Below are 21,553 nucleotides of genomic sequence, written 5' to 3' on the forward strand. Positions count from 1 at the left end.
CTCCACTAGCTTTGTTGTTAGTAATGCTTTCCAAGGCCCATTTAACTTCACATTCCAGGATGTCTGGCTCGAGGTCAGTGATTATACCGTCGTGGTTGTCAAGGACATCGACTTCTTTCTTGTATAGTTCTTCTGTGTATTCTTGCCATCTTTTCCTAATCTCTTCTGCTTCTGTTAGGTCCCTACCGTTTTTGTCCTTTATCATGGTCAGCTTTGCATGGAACGCTCCCTTGATTTCTCCAATTTTCTTGAAGAGATCTCTAGTCCTTCCCATTCTATTGTTTTCTTCTGTTAGTCTGCATTGTTCATTCAGGAAGGCCTCCTTATCTCTCCTTGCTGTTCTCTGGAAGTCTGCATTCAGTTGGGTAAATCTTTCCTTTTCGCCTTTGCCTTTCGCTTTCCTTCTTTCCTCTGCTATTTGTAAAGCCTCATCAGACAGTCACTTTGCTCTCTTGCATTTCTTTTTCTTTGGGATGGTGGTGATTGCTGCCTCCTGTACAATGTCACGAACCTACGTCCATAGTTCTTCAGGCACTCTGTCTATCAAATCCAGTTCCTTGAATCTATTCTTCACCTCTACTGTATATTCATCAGGGATGTGATCTAGGTCAAACCTGAATGGCCTAGTGGTTTTCCCAATTTTCTTCAGTTTAAGTGAAGTTTGCAATGAGTAGCTCATGATCTGAGCCACAGTCAGCTAAAACCAAAGATCAAATATCAAGGCCCAGATTTCCACCCACTCAAAAGTGCTGGCAAACAGGCAGGCCTTTGAACACCTTCTGAAGATCTCCAAGAAGGACCCCCCTCACCTCTTCAGGGAACCCCTTCCACAGAGTCGGACTTCTGGTTTGTGACTCGTCATCTTTGGAAGGTTCCCAGGAGAGCTCCCGAGGAACCACCGAACCTCCAGGTCTCAGTGGGAGATCCGGGGTTCCCGGACTCCCAAAGAGCCTTCCCAGAGGGAGGCTCTTGGCAGGGAGCTTGATCTGGAAGCTCTCGTGTACGGTGGTACGCAAGTAGACCCCGAAGCAGAGACCTGAGAGGGAGCGCCTATGGGCAGCCATTGAGCGCTGAGACGCGATCGACTGCTTCAGGAGCTGTACTCCAACTAAAGAATCTCATCTTAAAAACTCTATTTCTTCACACTGTCAGTAGCTGAGTAACATTGAACAATGCTGAAATATCTATTTCTGCCATGCTGGATTCTTAAGACTGGTCTATTTAAAGTTCAAAAGTCCTGGGCAAAGAGAAAGAAAGGAAGCCCCCCCCCCCCCCCCCCCCCCCCCCCCAATTCCTGGTTCTGTGGCTTGGAAGTGCAACCCAGGCTTCACATCACTTGCTATTGTTGGAGATAGTTACTAAGGGACCTGAAAGACTGTGTTTGGTTGATATATTTCAACTTGGCATTTGGGACTTCACGTGAAGTATGGAAAGATTGGTTTTTTTCTTTTCTTGCTTGATATTTGATTGTTGATCCAAGGACAGGTCTTTTTAAAGAGCCACTTTCCAACTTCCTTCCTACTTTTTCTTTCATAGAGAACTCTGACAGCAACAAGGTTGTGTTGATTTTTATTTTCAAAAAGAAATCTTCCTATAAATGGATTATAATTTGGTTGCATATTTGTGGAGTTTTTATTTTTCTGTAACTTTTTGGGAGTGATAAATCTTTTTGAGTCTGGCAAGAGTAATAACTGTTTTGCTTTTTGCTTTTTAAATTTTAAACTACTTTATTTTTACTTTTCTGTGGAATATCCATAACAGACCTTATTTTCCCTGTTTCTCTTTTTAATTCTTTTTTGGACTATTGATCTTTATTGGAATATAATATTGGATTCCTTCTCTGGATATATATAATTGACTTTATTATTTTTAACCTATGGACCACCTGTATTTTAAAGGAATACAATGGTATATTGAAACTTAAGCTGTACTGGGCCTTTTTCTTGGATATCTATAATTGGATTTACCTTTGCTGGTGGATATCTATAACCGGAATTGTAACTGGAGTTCTAACTGGATTTACGTTTGTTTAAACTTTATTGGGTCTTTTTCCTGGGCATCTATATCTGGATTTACCTTCGCTGGTGGCCCGCCTTTCATCTGTGGTACTGACTCTACTCTTTATACTGGAATAAAAGGATAGAGGGTTGTGGTAAGGCGTGTTAATGGTCCATTTATTATTCTTCCCTATTTGTTTTGACTGAGATATGATGGTGGAACGCTACTTTTGATTCTGGGAAGTAAGAAGAAATACCTTGGTGGATTATAAGTTTGATACTGTGTTGCTTTGCAAGAGAAGAGAAGACACAAAATGTTGTAATCTGCCAGTGTGAGGCTTGAGGTTATCAGAACTTTATTTGGGCCTCAAGAATACTGAATAACTGAATTAAGACAAGAAAACACCTGGTGTGTGAGAACAAATGTTTTTTGTTGTGATAGACGGTAGTAGGGAAACTGAACTGTGAGACTTTGTTTAAATACAGACTGTTCTTTCAGTAATATCAACAATTGATAAGCTGGGAGTAAGGCCATGTATTTATATGAGATGTGTTTAAAGAAAAAAATATATAGTGGCCTGGCTTGACTTGAGCTTTTATAGTGTTTTGAGCTCTCATAAAGGAAGAGGAGGGAGGTATATTTGTTCCAGACGAATTATGTCTAGTGGAACAGGGAAACCCTCTTTAACCTCCCCAGGTCTAAGTAAAACAGTCGCTTCCAGTTTGACCAAAATGTCTGCAGACCCTGATAAAAGAAGCTGTTTCCTCAGCTGTTAACAAAGCAATTGAGACTGCTGTTCCTGCTACTGTGAGCAATGCAGTACCCTTGGCTGCCAGCAATGCTGTTGAGCCCCTGCAAGCAAAATTGGATGCCTTGGCCTTACAGATGACTTCTCTAACTGAGGAAATCAAACAACAGATGGAAAATAAACAAGAAATATCTACCTTGGTGAAGACAACAACCCAACTGGAAAACAACTCTGAGGAGGTGAATCAACAAATACAAGAGATAAAAGCTAAACAAGAACTTATAGAAGACACGGGTACAAGATTGGAGATGGAAAAAGCAGCATACATTCTGAGATTCCAGAACATAACTTAAAAAAAGGTGAAGATACTAAAGCTGACATGGTACAAATCTTGGCAGAATATCTTGAAGAAGAAAATACACAAGAAATCATAGAATCATAGAATGTTAGAGTTGGAAGGGACCTTGCAGGTCATGTAATCCAACCCACTGCACTCTGCAGGAGCATAGACGAAAGATAGTCCTACAACATACCCCAAAGATGGTTGTCCAGCCTCCGCTTGAAAACGTCCAGCGAAAGAGCAGCCATCACCACCCGAGGCCGTCTGTTCCACTGCTCAACCACTCTTACAGTTAGGAAGTTTCTCCTGATATTTAGCTGGTAACGACTCCCTTGTAATTTCCACCCATTAGATCTAGTCTTGAAATCCGGAGCAAGAGAGAATAGATCCGCTCCATCTTCTACATGACAGCCCTTCAAATATTTGAAGACTGCAATCATATCCCCTCTAAGCCTTCTCTTTCCCAGGATAAACATACCCAACTCTTTCAGCCTTTCCTCATAAGACTTGGATTCCAACCCTCTCACCATCCTGGTTACCCTCTTCTGGACACGCTCGAGCTTGTCAACATCCTTCCTAACATGTGGTGCCCAAAACTGGACACAGTACTCCAGGTGAGCAGAATAGAGTGGAACTACCACCTCCTGTGATCTGGACACAATGCTTCTATTAATGCATCCTAGATTGCATTAGCTTTCTTTGCAGTCACATCGAACTGCAGGCTCATGTTTAGCTTGTGATCAACCAGAACACCTAGATCCCTTTCACATGAGCTGCTGTCAAGCCAATTCCCTCACATTCTATATCTGTGCCTTTGATTTTTTGTACCTAAGTGCAGGACTTTGCACTTATCTCTAGCCCCCTCTATTCTGGAGCACAGGGATAGATTAATAAATTCTCTGGACCATCATGAAGCAGAAACCAACTATTTGACTCTTCTGTCCCTTACAATCGAGTCATTGAAACAAAGGTTTCAGAGACCTAAAACAGAACAACTTAAGCCCTTCAGGGATGGCCATTGGTTTGACAGAGAATGTAAAGAACTGAAGGTATACCTACACTCAATATATCGTAAATTTTATATCTCATCAACTACCTGTCTCCCTGAGGAATATCAAACTTACAAAAATCATTTAAACACCCTCATTAAATTTCCATAAATGTAAACGGTCTCAATGCTCCACAAAAAAGAAGACAAAATTTTCAACAAATTAAGAAGATGCAGGTAGATGTAATCTGCTTGCAGGAAACACATATTAAATGTTCAGACTAGAAATTTTTAGAAGTAAAGAAATTTGGGGAAACTTTTGTGTCAGTGGATAAACAAAAGAAAAAGAGAGGGGGAGTAACATATGTTAAAGACTATCTACATCCAGAACTGATTTATGACTCAGAAGATGGAAGAGTCCTGATAGTGAAAATACAGAGACAAGCCAAAACAACCTTGACTGTCAAGATATGTGCACCAAACCAGGAACAGGAGAAATTTTACAAATCATTACAGGAGACTCTTTCAAACCAAACTTATGAAGAAATGTGTTTAATTGTAGACTACAGTGCTGTATTTGACAGAGCCTTAGATAGGAAAAAACAAACAGGAAAACAGAAGCAAGGAAATGAATTACCAAACTCCTTCCTACAACTGGTTGAAGAATTCAGCTTAGTGGACTCATGGAGAATCAGAAATATAAATAAATCAGATTTTACTTTTTTTTCCAGCAAGACGTAAGTCTTGGTCAAGATTGGATATGGCCTGGATTTCAACAACCATGAAAAATGATATATTAGATGTGAAGATTCTTCCTTTAGCATTTGCAGACCACAGCCCTTTACTATTGACTCCCAAAAAGAACCAGATGGTCTAGAAATTCATGACATTTAAAAAACACAAGATTTATAGCAGACTCTAAAAAAGAATTTCAAGAATTTTTCAAATTAAATATGCAGCCTGATATTTCCATGGATATAGTGTGGGACGCTTTCAAGGCTTACGTGAGAGGCTGGCTCATTAGACAAGATGCTTGGGTGAGGCGACAAAACAAAAACCTCGACCATCAATTGTGCGGATATTAAATGGGGTGCGAGACGTTCCTGGAGGAAGATGGGATGATTGTGTTGCTAGGAAGTACGTTATTGGCCTGGAATTAATAACTTTTACCAGACCCCCATCTTGCAACCACTGATTCTGTGACATCTAGAGCACCGACACTTTAGTGTTTTGTACTGTATTGTTTTATTCTGTTTTTATGTGTTTTAACTTTGGCACTTGTGCCTCTTTGTTAGCTGCCCTGAGCCTTCAGGGAGGGCGGGATATAAATGATTTAAAAAATAAAAAATAAAATAATAAATAATAATAAAAAATGTACACAGATTGAAGAGCAAATTAAAAAGGAAGAAGATGAAAACAGAACCCCTGATGGAACAAACAAGGATTAAGATTAAAAACCTCCAACATCAATTTAACAGTCTCTTAATACAAAAAATTGCAAAAAAAGTATGCAAAACAAAATTATTTTGAAAATGCAAATAAACCTACAAATCGGTTAGCATATAAATTAAGAAAAGAATCAGAAAAGAAACATATAAAGATGTTGAAAAGTGAAATAGGGGAAGATAAAAGTACTCTTAAGGAATTGAAGATTATTGAGAGTTTTTATAAAAACCTATATCAGAAGGGAATTGCCAATCAAGATCAGATTAGAGAATTTTTAAAGAAACACAACAAAAAAGAGTTTACAGAGGACCAAAGGAAAAATTTTAATGAGTCAATTTCTTTTGCTGAAGTAGTGGAAGCAATTAAAAACCAGAAGAAAAAAAAGACTCTGGGCCCAGATGGGCTACCATCAGAATTTTATCAAACATTTGAAGATCAAATTGCATTACCATTAAAGCATACTATACAGAACATTATTGAACAGAAGAAAATTCCAGAGTCTTGGAATCAAGCATTGATTACTTTAATACATAAGCCTGATACAGCTGAGAACGAAATTAGAAATTATTGGCCAATTTCACTCTTGAATGTTAATTACAAGATATTTGCATCTATTTTGGCTAATAGATTGAAGAAAGTCTTCCTCCAGACAATACATCAAGGTCAAACAGGATTTTTACCCAAAAGACAAATGAGAAATAATGTGAGAAATATCTTGAATGTATTAGAATATTTTGAAGCACATCCAGAAAAGTAAATGGCACTGGTATTTCTTGATGCAGAGAAGGCCTTTGACAGCTATCAACCTGGCATTGTGGCGAAATTCTTTTTAGAATGGTGAGAGCAATTTACACGAAACAATATGCCAAGGTTATGATAAATGGAGACCTTTCACATAATATGGAAATTCAAAAGGGAACTAGACAAGGTTACCCATTATCTCCATTATTATTTATTTTCGCTCTTGAAACTTTGAATGATATGGTAAGAGAAAATACCTAGATTAAAGGATTTAAAATCAAAGGAGAAGAGTACAAACTAAAAGCTTTTGCAGACGATTTGGTATTCATTTTGGAAGAACCACAATCATGTATTATCTAACTTTTGAACTCTTTAAAAGAATATGGACAGTTAGCCGGATTGAAAATTAATTATAAGAAGACAAAAATATTGACAAAAAACGCACTAAAGAACAGATACAACAACTACAAGATAGCTCTGGTATTGAAGTTCAGAAGAAAATAAAATATTTAGGTATAACATTAACCAATAGGTGCAGCTCATTGATAAAAGATAATTATATGAAACTCTTGACTGTAATTAAAAAAGATTTGGAAAATTGAAAACATTTACAACTATCATTCATGGGAAGAATTGCTACTGTAAAGATGAATGTGCTACCTAGACTTCTTTTTTTAGTTCAAACAATTCAAATTTTAAAAAATCAACAGTATTTTAAAGAAGTAGATAAGCTGATATGGCAATTTATTTGGCAAGGTAAAAGACCCAGAATAAATTTAAAAAGGAAAGAGGGAGGCTTCGCAGTACCAGATTGGCATCTCTATTATAAAGCAGTAGCCCTGACATGGATGAAAGAGCGGATCACGTTGGAAAACTCAAGAAGGTTAAAGCTAGAAGGTGCCAACTGAAACTAGGTTGGCATGCCTTTGTATGGTATGAAAAAGTAGTATACATAAATACTTTAAACAACATATGTTAAGAACAGCATTGCTGAAGATATGGGAAGAGGTCAAACACATGTTTTATATAAATACCTAAGTAGGTTTCACCATTGGAGGCCTTTATAAATCCCACCTTATTTACCAAAGATCAACTATGGAGATATAAAGATCTTTTAGATAAGAAAAATAACTTAAGCTCGCAAGAAACTTTCCAAAGACAGGGTATTTACCTGAACTGGTGGGAAAGGGTGCAACTTGACTCTAGATATGCAAAGGACAAACAAACTGGTTTTTATGATAAGCTTATAGAACTGGATAAAATTTTATTGTATATAGATGAAAAATTTATAAAGTCATTTTACACTTTGTTATTAGATATGAAAATGCAAGATGAAATAGTGAAATCTTCAACGATTATATGGGCACAAAATGTAGGGCATAACATACAGTTAGACCAATGGACTAAGGTACGGAAAACAAATATAAAATATATAAAAGCTATACCATATAGAGAAAAAATATATAAAATGTTTTATAGATGGCATATGACTCCAGAAAACTTAGCAAAATGGTATCCAAATATGTCAAATGTGTGTTGGAAATGTAAGCAAAATGATGGTTCATTTTTTCATATGTGGTAGTATTGTAAGATGAAAAAATAATGGATATGGATACATGAGATATTGCAAAAAATGCTAGAAACAACTATACCATTTGTACCAGAATTGTTTTTATTAAATATTATTCCAGAGAATTTTAAGAAACCAGATGTTTATATGAATATACATGTTATAACTACGGCTAGGATTTTATATGCAAAGTATTGGAAAAAAGAAGTTCCATCAAAAGAAGAAATAATTTACAAATAACTGGAAACTGAGGAAATGGACAAGTTAACTTTACAATTACAAGATAAAAAAGAAGAAATTTTTGAGAAGAACTGGTTAAGATTTTATAAATGGATTGAGGAATATCTCAGAAGATGTACAATATAATTATTAAGATATATTTTCTACATTTCAAATGGTTAAACTGGTTTAGGTCTATAAAAGAATGATTCTATGTAAAATTTAAGCAGTCCTATTGAGTACATGCTCCATGTTTGTTGTTTGTTAGTATCTTTTTGTCTGTAGTAGTTGTCTTTCTTTTTTCTGTGTAGAAAACTAATAAAACCTTTTTATATAAAAAAAGGGGGGGAAGCCCCTTCCACAGAGTTGGAACCAGGATGGAAAAGGCCGGGGGGGGCCCCTCTGGTCAATGCCTGACAGGCTACCCTAGGTGGTGGGATAACCAGCACATGGCTGCCTGACGACTCCAGTTGGCACACAGGGATGTGTAGATGGAAACAGTCCCTCAAATGTGTGAGTCCCATGTCTTGAAGGGCTTTAAAAGTCATAACTAGCCTCTTGAATTGAACTTGCAAGCAGTCTGGCAGCCAGTGTAGCTTTTTCAAAACAGGCAGTGTGTGTGTTCCTGGCAGCTGGCCCCTGACAGCAGTCAGATTCTGCATTCTGGACCAGCTGTCATTCCCAGGTTGTCTACAAGGGCAGCCCCAAGCAGAGTGTGTTGCAGTAGTCCAGCCATGAGGCTGCAGAAGCTGGGATCAGCATGGCCAGGTCATCTGAGTCTAGGTAATCAGAAAGTTGGCAACTCAGGTGCTCCTGGCTACCATGCCAGCTTGTTTTCAAACAGCAAGGCAGGGTCCATGAGCACCCCCAAGCTCTTACCTTGCTCTGGAAAAGGCAACATCACTCCATTGAGGGCAAGCAGATTCAGTCCCTCTTTCTATAATATCAGCCTTCCCAACCAGTTTCTCTGATTCAAATCTGTGCATGCTTGATTCCCCAGTGTGACTGCACACATGACCACACTAAGAATATGTTACAGGAGAGAGACCTGTTCTTCTCTGTCCTTGCTCTGGTGAAAAGCAGGCCAGAAGTAAAGCAAGGAAGTGCATGCAGAAGTAGTGGAAGACTTTTAGGAGATGAAACAAAAGGGAGAAGCAGAAAGTCTTGGGGAAAAGAAGTGGATTCCTTCATGGACCTTCTCACCAGTGGCAACTCAAGGGAACAGCCAGCTCAGGCTTCTGATTTGCTCTGATAAGGGTGTGTGTTTTGATGTTCTGGGAGCATTTAAACATTACAACAAGCTGTAATTAAACTGAAATTGGGCACATGCCCATTTTGTTGCTGCGCCTGCTCACTCTTCTGCTGAGTTGGGTTCCAAGTTTGGTCCATTCTCCCTCTGAGGCGGAGGACATCTTGGGTGATTCCCACCAACCTATCAGGGAGAGGCAGGAACCAAATCTTTCTTCCTCTTTCTGTTCTTTTCCTGCCTCTCAGGGAGAGGTTGTTGTAGGCTTTGCCTCCAACCCTTGAGTTAGCTACTTTCACTTTTCCTACTCTTTCCCTTTCCCTTTTTGCTACCAAAATTTCCTCCTCCATTTGTCTCTACCTTCTGTCCTTTAGAGGGAGTTTAGCGGCAGCTGTAACAGCCATGGAGCCCCCCCCTTCTCTCCGTGCGATTGCGCCATGCCAGGAAGATCAGCAGATGGCTTTCTCTCCGAGTTGGAGAATGACACCGTCATTATGGAGCTGGCCAGGGACGTCCCCGGATCTGGCATGACCTTTAGGCTTGCTGCTGCTAATGGCAAGAACCCCCGAATTGAGTGGGAGAAGAGAGGGAAGAAGCAGCAGTGTCCAGAAGACTTCGCTGAAGAGTCCCGTCCCTGCTCATCAGCTGGTGACAGTGGCCATCTTGGCTCCGCAATTTTGGCGGGAAATGCCCCCGTGCTTACCCAAGCAACACGGCTTGAGTCCCAGCTCCTTGATGCCAATCTCCCACCTGGAGATACAGGCAGGTACATGTACTCCTGCCAGACAGGGATCCTACCCCTCGAGAATTTTTTGAGTCCATGAGGTGCACAATGAGGAGGAATGTCTGAATCTCTGCTGCCTGGGGGATCTGGAGTCCATCGCTTCCCGCGCAAACTCCCTGGTTCCAACACCTATAGAATACCCTAGACATAGGGACGCTGGGGGAAGTTGGCCTACTAAAGCTGCTAGAAGGCAGGCCCCTAGAGACAGATGAAGAGGTGGAGGACATCAGCGTCCCACAACAGTCCGCTAGACTTTTTAAGGCAGAGAATTTCCAAAATCTACTACCAAGTCTCTGTCAGTCCTAGAGCTACATGACTCCCCATCTGAGGAGGAAATGGTTAGTCTGGGAATAAATCCCAGAAATAGGTCTAAGGGGACGGAGGAATTCTTCCCTAGAAAAAGTATTTCTGAAAAAACCTCTGAAAAAGTATTACCCTTTCCAGAGTTTTTTGAAAGACAATTAAAAGCTGAATGGGCTAAGCCCACTTCTAACAGACAAGCCCCTGGTTTTGTTAAAAAGCTGTATGACTTACCTCCTTTTGCTAATGAGATGTTACAGGTTCCACTGGTGGACGCCCCGGTGATGACACTCCAGTCTTTTGGTCTTCTCTCTGAGAACGGCTGTCACGACAGGGCCAGTGGGGCAAGGCAGAGAGGGGGAGTTCACAGTCCAGTCCAAGAGTCAAGCCAGAGAGATCAAGAGAGTCCGAGCAAAAGTCCCAATCACACAAAGCCAAGCCGTAGTCAAACGTTACCGATAGTCAGAGTCCAAACGAGCCAGGATCGTAGTCAGGAAGCGTAGCCGAGGATCAAGAGCCAGAGTGGTTGTTAAAACATGGACTGGATTCAGGAACTGGGAAGTCAGTCAGTACAGGATCTCAGGAACAGCATCAGAAGTGCAAAGCTTCTGGTCCGAAGGACTAGTTTGCCAGCACAGTTAGCTAGCAGCCAGCGGTCTGTTCAAATAGCGTGCTGGGTCGTTATCTCATTAGCACGGCTTCACGAAGTCCTTTTCTGTTAGTAATCTGGGCTTAATGATAGCCAACCGGGCAAGCGTGCTTCCTTGCGCCTGGTTGCCAAATCCCGGCATCTCTGATTCCTCAGCCGGTCAACGGGTGGCGGAGAATCGGGTGGCGTGTTACTGGGGCCAGGCATTGCCTAATGGGCTTCGGGTGCAAACTGTCCTGGGGTTTGGTGTTCACCCTCCCCGGCACTTAGGTTTGGTGAGGACTCTCGTGCTTCTGATGATGTTAAAGGCATGGAGTCCTCAGTTTCAGAGCTCCCAGGCGCCAGGTCGGGGACAGGCATGACAACGGCCATGGCTCAGTCCGAGACAACCTGGACAAGAAAATAGACATTCCCCTTAAAAGATCACATGAAGCCACAGCAATGGCCATCAAGGCTTCCGCTACTGCCTCAGTTGTCACCAGGGCCGTCATAGTCTGGTCTAGAAAACTCATTCAATTGCTTCCAGAGAACAATAGAAGATTACTGTAGGGAGCAACAAGAATATTAAAAGCATCATTGTTCACAACAGATGCAGCTCTGGACGTTCTTACCTTTTCCTCCAGGGCCATGTCCTCGGCAGTGGTGGCAAGAAGGGGGATCTGGCTACATGCCTGGCCCACAGATCTTCAGTCCAAGTCCTTTGTGATGGTGTATCCTTTCCAAGGGGAGAAACTGTTTGGAGACCGTCTAGAAAGGATCCTGGTGGAAACCAGAGACAAAAAGAAGGCCATGCCCAGGAATGTACGGCATCTGGATAGGAGAAGCTCTGCTAACCATATTTTTCATTCTTCCAGCACGTCCTTCTGGTTTAAACAGGACCAGAAAAGAAGCTTCTAGAACTCCTCAAGACAACCTTATAAAAGGGCCTTCACAGGACCTCGCTTTGGGAGACAAGCTACCAACAGGTCTGAGAAACCGGGAAACGACAACAAAATTACTAAAGCATGACTCAGAAAGGATTCTGGTGGGGTGCAGACTACTTTACTTCAAAACAGCGTAGTTAGAGTCCCAAGCAGACTCTTGGACTTTAGAAGCAGTTTCCAGAGGGTACTCAATAGCATTTCTAAGGACTCTCTCCAGACCGGTTAATCATTTCCTCACTTGAAAGGATCTCAGGAAACGAGCCATAACGTTTGCAGCGGTGCACCACCTTCTAGACATCCTGGCTGTGGAACCAGTTCCAGACGATCAGAAGGGCCAGGGGGTTTACTCCATATTCTTCACAGTGCCCAAGAAAAATGGCAACTGGAGAGCCATCTTAGATCTCAAATTTGTCAACAAGTTCATCAATCTGAGGCACTTTCATATGGAGACTCTCAAGTCCATCACAGAAGTACTACAACAGAGAATTCCTTGCCTCCTTAGACCTAATAGAGGCATACCTCCACGTCTCGATCCTACCTCTACACAAGAAGGTACCTAAGGTTCTGTGTAGAGAACCAATACATGCAATTCAGAGCAATGCCATTTGGTCTCGTGACCGCCCCGAGGGTCTTCACCAAGGTATTAGTCAGTCCGATAGCACACCTGAGGAAGAGGGGCATTCACATCCATCCGTACCTAGACAACCTGCTCATTTGGTCTGCTTCCAAGGAGAAGGTTATTCAGAACATCCAAGAGACAATCGATTGTCTCCAATCACACGGCTTCCTGATCAACCTGGCCAAAAGTTCACTATCCCCGACTCAGAGGTTAGAACATCTGGGGATGTTGATAGACACCAGGAGCTCTTCTCTTTTCCTTCCAGAGGAGAAGATTATGCTTTATAATCGAGGTTTATAAGATTATGCATGGGATAGAGCAGGTAGGAAAAGAGGTACTTTTCTCCCTTTCTCACAATAGAAGAACTCGTGGGCACTCAATGAAATTGCTGAGAGGTCGGGTTAGAACGGATAAAAGGAAGTCCTTCTTCACCCAAAGAGTGATGAACACATGGAATTCACTGCCACAGGAAGTGGTGGCAGCTAGAAGCATGGACATCTTCAAATGGGAATTAGATAAGCATATGGAGCAGAGGTCCATCAGTGGCTATTAGCCACAAGGTATAGATAGGGACTTTGGGGCAAGTGATGCTCTGTCTTCTTGGTGCTTGGGGGGGGGTCAACAGTGGGAGGGCTTCTAATGTCCTGGCCCCACTGGTGGACCTCCTGAAGGCACCTGGTATTTCTGGCCACTGTGTGACACAGAGTGTTGGACTGGATGGGCCTTTGGCCTGATCCAACATTGGCGTCTCTTATGTTCTTAAGATTCTGATGACCAAACAAATGGTGAAAATCATCATCAAGAGTGCGTCTTCATCCCTACTCATCTTAGCCAAGGTGATGGGTCTCCTAATTTCCAACCCAGATGCATTTCATTGGGGCCGATTATATACAAGATCACTTCAGTCCTTCCTCTGAGCTTATCAACTAAAAATTATGGAGAAACAGGACACCCTTCTCCAAGTCCCGGTGCCCATAAGGGAGTCCCTACGTTGGTGGATGCAGGATGTCAGTCTTAGCCAGGGAAAGAAGTTTTACCATGACAGCAAACTTCAGCTGTTTGCAGATGCAAGTCTCTAAGGCTGGGGAGTGACCCTGAATGAGAATACAGCACAGGGACGTTGGTCTCACAGGGAATCCCTGTTACCTATCAATGTATTGGAACTCAGGGTGATCTGCCTTGCTCTCCTTCACTACGGCAACAAACACCACATATCAGTGAGGATGGACGACGTGTCAGCCAAAGCTTACATAAACAACCAAGGAGGATCCTGATCATCCTCCCTTCACAAAGAAGCGCTGATGTTGCTTTCCTGGGCGGAGAAGAATCTAGCCTTCATCAGAGCTGAACACATCAGAGGCCATAAATACCAAAGCAGACGGGCTCAGCAGACAGACGATTCTGCCCTGAGAGTGGATGTCGAACAGGAAAATCTTCCTGCAACACTTCGACATGCCAATAGTTGATCTGTTTGTTTCACATCAGAACAACCAACTACCCAGGTTCTTCTCCAGGTTCCATCATGACAGAGCGGAAGCTATGGACTGCCTCCTAGCCAAGGGGCCTACTGTATGCTTTTCCACCCATTCCAATAATACTAAAGGTACTGAGAAAAATAAAACAACAGAAGGCTGCAGTTCTCCTGGTGGCCTCGTCGTCCTTGGTTTTCGACCATACAGCAACTATCGCCCGTATATCCAGACATGCTCATTCAGGGGCCAGTATGGCACCCAAATCCAGAGTGCCTGCTTCTGACTGCATCAAACTTGAACGGTGCTCTTACTTAAAACTTGGATACTCTTTGGAGGTGACAGAAACAATTCTTGCTTCCAGAAAGAGCTTCACCATTAGGATATATAATGTCACCTGGAAAGCCTTTCATAGGTGGTGTAGGAGGAAATCAGTCGACACCAGGAAACCTCCCATTCACTCCATTTTGAACTTCTTACATGATGGCCTCAAATCAGGTTTGAAACCAGCAACACTCAGAAAGCAAGTCACAGTCTTGGCTTCTGTGCTTCCTCATATGAAGGGCCGTTCCTTGTCAACACACCCACATGTATGCAGGTTTCTGAGAGGAGCCTCGCTTCGCAGCCCTCTGCCAATACCCAGATTTCCCTCATGGTGACTAAATACGGTGCTATCCGTTCTCACCAAGGCACCCTTTGAACCGATTCAGGAGGTCCCACTGAAATGGTTATGCATTAACTCTTCTCCCAATTTCTTTCACTATGTGTGTTCTTACTGGGTTTCGTGTTTTTTCCACGTTACCTTCTATGGTTCTGCCTAAACTTTAATTCCATGTTTGGAGTCATTTCTTGTTTATTAGTAGGAGTAAGTTGTATCCAGTACTGCTGCTGGGAGTCTCCCGAACTGAAAAGGGGGTGTTCCCACTCCACAGGAAGAGGAAGAAAAATTTGGTTCCTGCCTCTCCCTGATAGGATGGTGGGAATCACCCAAGATGTCCTCCTTTCCTGAGAATAGAAGGACCCTTCACGGTAAGTGCCAAGGGTCAGTCCCACCTTGCCATGATGTCCAAATGCTGGCACTGGTGGGAACGAACAGGCTCTGGTTTAGAGGTGTAAAATTTATGGAGATTTTGAAGCCATGGGGGAAACCCTCGCCCCTTTCTTTGAGGAAAATTGAAATATATGCAATACTTACTTTCCTATCAAGCCTTAACTTCTTATACTGATTGACCAACATAAAATACATTGCTTAGAACTTGGTGTATAAAATTGCACTATTTGACATATTTATGGGCTTTACAATTGTAGATATCTTCATTTTCTACAAGGACAACTTGCAAGTATGCCCAGTTTTTGAGAAAGAATGACAAATTGTTGCATCATGTGCTGCCATGGCACATGTATAGAATCATAGAATCACATAGCTGGAGGGGGCCATACAGGCCATCTAGTCCAACCCCCCCGCTCAGTGCAGGATCAGCTTACAGTATCCCTGACAAGTGTTTGTCCAGACGCTGCTTAAAGACTGCCAGTGAGAGGGAGCTCCCCACCTCCCTAGGCAGCTGATTCCACTGTTGTACAACTCTGACTGTCAAAATGTTTTTCCTAATATCCAGCTGGTACCTTCCTGCCCTTAATTTAAACCTATTATTGCAAGTCCTCTCCTCTGCTGCCGACTGGAACAGCTCCCTGACCTCCTCTGATTGACAGCCCTTCAGATACTTCAAGAGAGCAATCATGTCCCTCCTCAGCCTCCCTTTTTTCCAGACTCGACATTCCCAAGTCCCTCAGCCTCTCCTTGGAGGGCCCTTGGTCTCCAGGCCCCCGATCATGCTTGTTGCTCTCCTCTGCACCTGCTCCATTCTGTCCACATCCTTTTTGACGTGAGGCCTCCAGGTTCGGCCTGACCAATTCCATGTACAGAGGGCCTCTGATCTCGTGATTTGGATGTTATGCCTCTGTTGATACACCCCAAGACTGCATTAGCCTTTTTTTGTCACCACATCACACTGGTTGCTCATATTTAACTTGTGGTCCACCCTTACCCCAAGATCTTGTTCACACACACTGCTACTCAGTAGTGTATCCCCCATCCAGTATGCGTGTTCCTCATTTTTGTTACCCAGCTGTAGAACTCAGCACTTATCCTTGTTAAATTGCATCTTGTTCACATCCGCCCACTTCTCCAGCGTGTTTCGATCTCATTGGATTCTATCTCTATCTGGTGTGTTTGCTGCTCCTCAAAATTTGATGTCATCTCCAAAATTAATGAGTATCCTCTCCACACCCTCATCCAGATCATTTATAAAAATATTTAAAAGTACCGGGCCCAGAACCAAGCCCTGCGGCAGCCCACTACATACCTCCCTCCAGTCAGATGAAATGCCATTTACAACTACTCACTGTATGTGGTTCCCTAACCAGTACCCTGTCCATCTAACTATCCTACTGTCCAGTCCACAGTCCTTTAATTTACCCATCAGAACATCATGGGAAAACCTGTCAGAAGCTTTACTGAAATCCTGGTAAACAACATCAACCTCATTCCATCAATCCAGTAAGATCATCACGCAATCAAAGAAGGAAACGAGGTTGGTCTGGCAGGACCTGTTGGTGACAAATCCATGCTGGCTTCCCCAGATCACCAAGTTGTTCTTTAGATGCTCTCAGATCGATCCCTTTAAAATCTTCCCTGGGACGGAGGTCAGAGTGACTGGCCTGTAGTTTCCTGGGTCATCCCTCCTCCGTTTTTTGAAAATTGGGATAACATCTGCCCTCCTCCAGTCTTGTGGCACGTCTCCTGTCCTCCAAGAGGTCTGGAAGAGGATGGACAAAGGCTCTGCAAGCTCCCTAGAAAGTTCTTTGAGCACTCTTGGGTGCACGCCATGTGGCCCAGGGCAGCCTGGATGCTGTGACTTGCCTACTACCATCTCTAAATGAGCTTGTTCTATTCTTTAGGGGGGAAACTGAGGCAAAACTGAGGCAAAGCCTTTCTGCTTTCTCTCTGTCCTCTGTCAGAGTTTCTCCATTTTCACCCAACAGTGAGCCCATCGCCTCTTTTATCTTGTGTTTGCTCCTCACATATCTGAAGAAGTGTGTCTTGTTATAGCGAGCCTCCTTGGCCAGCTTTAGCTCACTGTGAGCTTTGGCCTCTCTGATGGCTGACGGTATGTTAATAAAGATCAAAACCAAATTCCATAGTAAACAATAAAGTGCTTTCTTTGAACAGAAACTCTCTCATAGGGTCTCATTCAGTAGGAATACCTCCATGTTTGGATATTAAGCTAAAATTTATAAGATTGAGAACAGTGAACTCTTTAATAAGGTATTAGACACATTATAAAATATTAATTGTTGCCATTATTATTTACATTTAAACAAAATCTTGAAAATGTTGTATGCATGTTGTACGTAAACGTTTTTCCCAGTGTTTTCCAAAATTTCCCAGTTTTTCCATTGGAAAATTTTCAAATTTCAAATTTTCCATGCTGTACATTTGGAAAGAGTAAAGTGTTTTCTCAAAATATTTTGTAGGAGTTTTTTCCTAGTGCTGCACCAAATTCCCCAATCTTTCCATTGGAAAAAAATGGGGAGAAATCCTTGAGGAAAAAAATTGGGTTCTTCCCCCACCCCCCACCCCCACCCCGGGGTTTTCACATCTTTACCCACCCCGGCTTCCCAAGGCCCATGCAACCAGCAGACTGGAGCTGAGTCAGACTTGGGAGTTCTGAATCCAGCTCAGCATGGGGAGGGGAGGGCCCAGCCACAAGTTGTTCTCATGCAGCTTGTGATCCCTGAGTGTCTCCTGACCTGAGGGAAACCCTTGATGAGGTTTCAGAGGCAGAGGGGGGTGAGGCTTGCAGTCTCTCCACACTTCAGCTGAGAACTGCCTGGCATGATTTTAAAACTCCCTTGCATGACTGTGTGTCTGAATTGGTGCTTGCAGTGACAGAGTCAGAACTCAGGTTTTGTGGGGCGTGACAAGACTCTCCCAGTTCCCCTACCCACCCCCCCCCCCCCCCCCCCTTGTTTAATTACTTGTTTATAGATTAGATTTATAAATTGCTCAATCCCTGAGTACTCAGGGCCCTGAGTGATGTACAACAATGATAAAACATCATATTACAACAATATAAATAAGTTAATTAGAAACTATACACACATATTATTATTCATATGGTGTTAATACGTCTGAATGCATCATCCTGGTTTTTGTCACATACAGGAAGATCCTGTGCCCAATGGCCTTCGTGCCCTGCCGGTGTTTTATGCGGCTACCATCGGCATCAACGTTTTCTCCATCATGTATACTGGGGCGCCAGGTGAGTAGTGTCTTCTATCGGAATCACCACGTGAAACATTACAGCTTCTCTTGTCATATGCAGAGCATTTATCATGCTGTATACTTGCTGATCATTAGAGAACATCTAAGTGGTAAGGTTACTGTTACTGCCCATCACCCTGCCAACAAAAGTCTGCATGGTCAAAGCGATGGTGTTCCCAGTAGTCATGTATGGCTGTGAGAATTGGACTATAAGGAAGGCCGAGCACTGAAGAATAGATGCTTTTGAATTATGGCGCTGGAGAAGACTCTTGAGAGTCCCCTGGACTGCCAGGAGATCGAATCAGTCAGTCCTAAAGGAAATCAACCCTGACTGTTCCCTGGAAGGCCAGATATTGAAACTGAAGCTCAAATACTTTGGCCACTCAATGAGAAGGGAGCACTCATTGGAGAAGACCCTGAGGCTGGGAAAGACTGAACGTCAAAGAAGACGGGGAGGGCAAAGGATGAGATGGTCAGACAGTGTCATAGATGCAACGAACATGAAGTTGAGCAAACTCTAGAGCATGACAGAAGACAGAAGGGCCTGGCGTGATGTGGTCCATGGGGTTGCGAAGAGTGGGACTGAACTGAGCGACTGAATAACAACAAAGTGGTAAGGGGCTGTGCCTGGGTGTTTTTTCTATAGATCTGGGGCTTTCTCGATAAGTGCTCCTGTTGTGTGGAATAGCCCTGGTTAGGAAGGCTCCCACCCTGCTTACATTCTGCAAGTGGTTAAGTTGGCATTATTCTGGAGGGCTTTTGATGCTGGCAGGGGCAAAGGTGGTTGCCCAGTGGGCCTTGTGGCTGGCAGGAGGTTCCCGCCTTGAAGCGCTGCAGGGAATGGGCGACAGGTGAATTGCCAGTCTCTCAAAGCTGTGAGCCTGGTGCCAGGGTGTAAGTAAATGGCCTATCCTCTCCATCAGCCCCCCTTTCCTCTGCAGCCTCCACACACTCATTCCAGCACCTGCCTGGGCTCCTGTTGGGAGGAGAGCAAAATGGCTGCCAAGAGGAGAGAGTAAAACCACTACTGCCACCACCTGGGGAAAGAGGGAACTGGCCACCGTCTGTGTGAGGGGGCAACTTTATTCTCCTTTCCCCTGGGTGCCCTTGGCAGTCTCACTCTCTCCCCCAGTCCGCCATGCCCCAGGCTGAGGGGAGAACGGGAGGCAGAGAGGGAAGCCCTTCTGTTCACGTCCAACACCCGGGGGCTGGTGGAGTGCCAACAGTGTGTGTGTGGAGGGAGACAACCCTACATGCTCAGAGGTACTATTGTAGTCTAAAAGTGTAGAGCTATATATTTCATATTACCCAGAATTAAACTGCGTTGGTCTTAAAGGTGCCACTGGACTCAAACTTAGTTATATCTTGTCTTATTGGAAGTGTGTGTTTGGTGGGTGATGCACAGGCCACACAGTAGTCGTGTGTCTCTGCTGGCTGAAGGTAAATGTAAATGCAAGCCAAGGAGAAGGACCACGGATTTTAAGCTCTCTGATCCTGTCGCTCAGGAATGAATGAAAGTGTTTGAGTGAAAGTGTGTCCTTGCACTGGTAGAACAGTGAAACGTCTTGCTCTGGTCCGGTCCCCGGTCCTCTCTCTCCGGCACTAAGGATGTGGCTGCTACTTCTAAATAGCCAGGATTTTTTTCACTAGACCTGAATCATTAATTACTGTAACGTTAATAAGGTATTGCAGCAGAGCCTCATTAATGTTGCATTAAGCAAGTAGCAACCTGTGTTAAGACCAAAACATGAATTGGTTTGTGGCCTGATCCCCACCCATTCACTCTTGCTGAGGACTCCATGTTGTTGTTCAGTCACACAGTCGAGTCCGTAGGCGTTCATAATTCCAGGAGATCAGTCTTCAGACTTGTTTGCTACTGCAGATGCTAAAATGAGTGCTGTGCTCCTTGGCAGTCAGAGACCATGAACACCTTAAGAACCACAAGCCTGTACCCATCTTGGGTTATCAATCATTGTGAGCTTAAAAAAAATACAATTCTGTAATTTACCTATTCCCCCCCCCCCAATAAGTCTGTTTAGGATGCTCCAGCAGGCCAACCATGGTGAGAGCCGGATGACAGTAAAAAAGCCACCAAGAGAGCAGAAGCTGACCAGCTCACATCTCCGCAGATCTTATAAAACAGTGGAGTTGAGGCGAAGGGGTCCACCTTTGTCCCCCACCCCACCATTCCTTCCAGGCCCCTGGGGCTTGCTCACTCTCAGAGCAACCTTTGTGATCAGGTGTGTTAAGTCGCTCACTTAACAAAGTAGTTGGAGAGTGATTCAGCAAAAGATGAGCTTTATTCAGCAACTCGAACATAACTCCGACACGTATCAACATCTGATAGCCAGAACAGCTTTTACATTGCAGCTGTCCTGCTTTTAAACTCTCCCAGCTAATGTAGCCACGCCTACTGTACAATTACCAACCAATAAGGTTGTATACATAAGGACCAATCACGGACGTTCCCGCTCAGGGAGCTTGCTGAGAAGTGATTGGTTAGGTTCTTCCTGGGCTAGCAATGTGGAATTCACTGGAATTCATGGAACACATGGAACACATGGAATTCACTGCCACAGGAAGTGGTGGGTGCTACAAGCATGGACGGCTTCAAAAGGGAATTAGATAAGCATATGGAGCAGAGGTCCATCAGTGGCTATTAGCCACAAGGTATAGCTAGGGGCTCTGGGGCAAGTGATGCTCTGTCTTCTTGGTGCTTGGGGGGGGGTCAACAGTGGGAGGGCTTCTAATGTCCTAGCCCCACTGCTGGACCTCCTGATGGCACTGGTATTTCTGGCCACTGTGTGACACTGGATGGGCCTTTGGCCTGATCCAACATTGGCGTCTCTTATGTTCTCTTATGTTCTTATGTTCTTATGTAATGTGATTGGATGTATTAGGATCCTAGCCCAGGACGAAGCTTAACATAGCATTTCAATTATGTTGTTCACATACAATTATGCATTCAATTGCAGCTATTGAATACATTACAAGGTGTCTTTCATGAGGGCAACAAAAGGGTCGCGTCTGCATTTAGTTTTGAGGTGCCTGTCTCCTCAGAGAACCCCCTAGGTGTCCATGAAAAAATAGCTTATAACTTATTTCTTTATTAGATTATTTATTTATTTTATTTATGTTTATTTTATTCGACTTATATCCCACCCTCCCCGCATGGCAGGTAGATTTTTA

The 21,553-nt window shown here is 43.3% G+C and overlaps 1 protein-coding gene across 2 annotated transcripts in view; it reads left to right on the forward strand.

Annotated features, from left to right (window-relative positions):
* Positions 1-21,553, forward strand: part of SLC20A2 (solute carrier family 20 (phosphate transporter), member 2) — an 87,652-nt gene that overhangs the window by 41,736 nt on the left and 24,363 nt on the right. For both annotated transcript variants that reach the window (XM_015407734.1, XM_015407735.1), the window contains exon 5: positions 18,266-18,362. In XM_015407734.1, coding sequence (XP_015263220.1) covers positions 18,266-18,362 — 97 coding nt within the window. The remainder of the gene's footprint in view (positions 1-18,265; positions 18,363-21,553) is intronic.

The sequence above is a fragment of the Gekko japonicus genome, unplaced genomic scaffold, assembly GCF_001447785.1.
Source record: "Gekko japonicus isolate JY-2015 unplaced genomic scaffold, Gekko_japonicus_V1.1 scaffold2017, whole genome shotgun sequence".
Lineage (NCBI taxonomy): Eukaryota > Metazoa > Chordata > Lepidosauria > Squamata > Gekkonidae > Gekko > Gekko japonicus.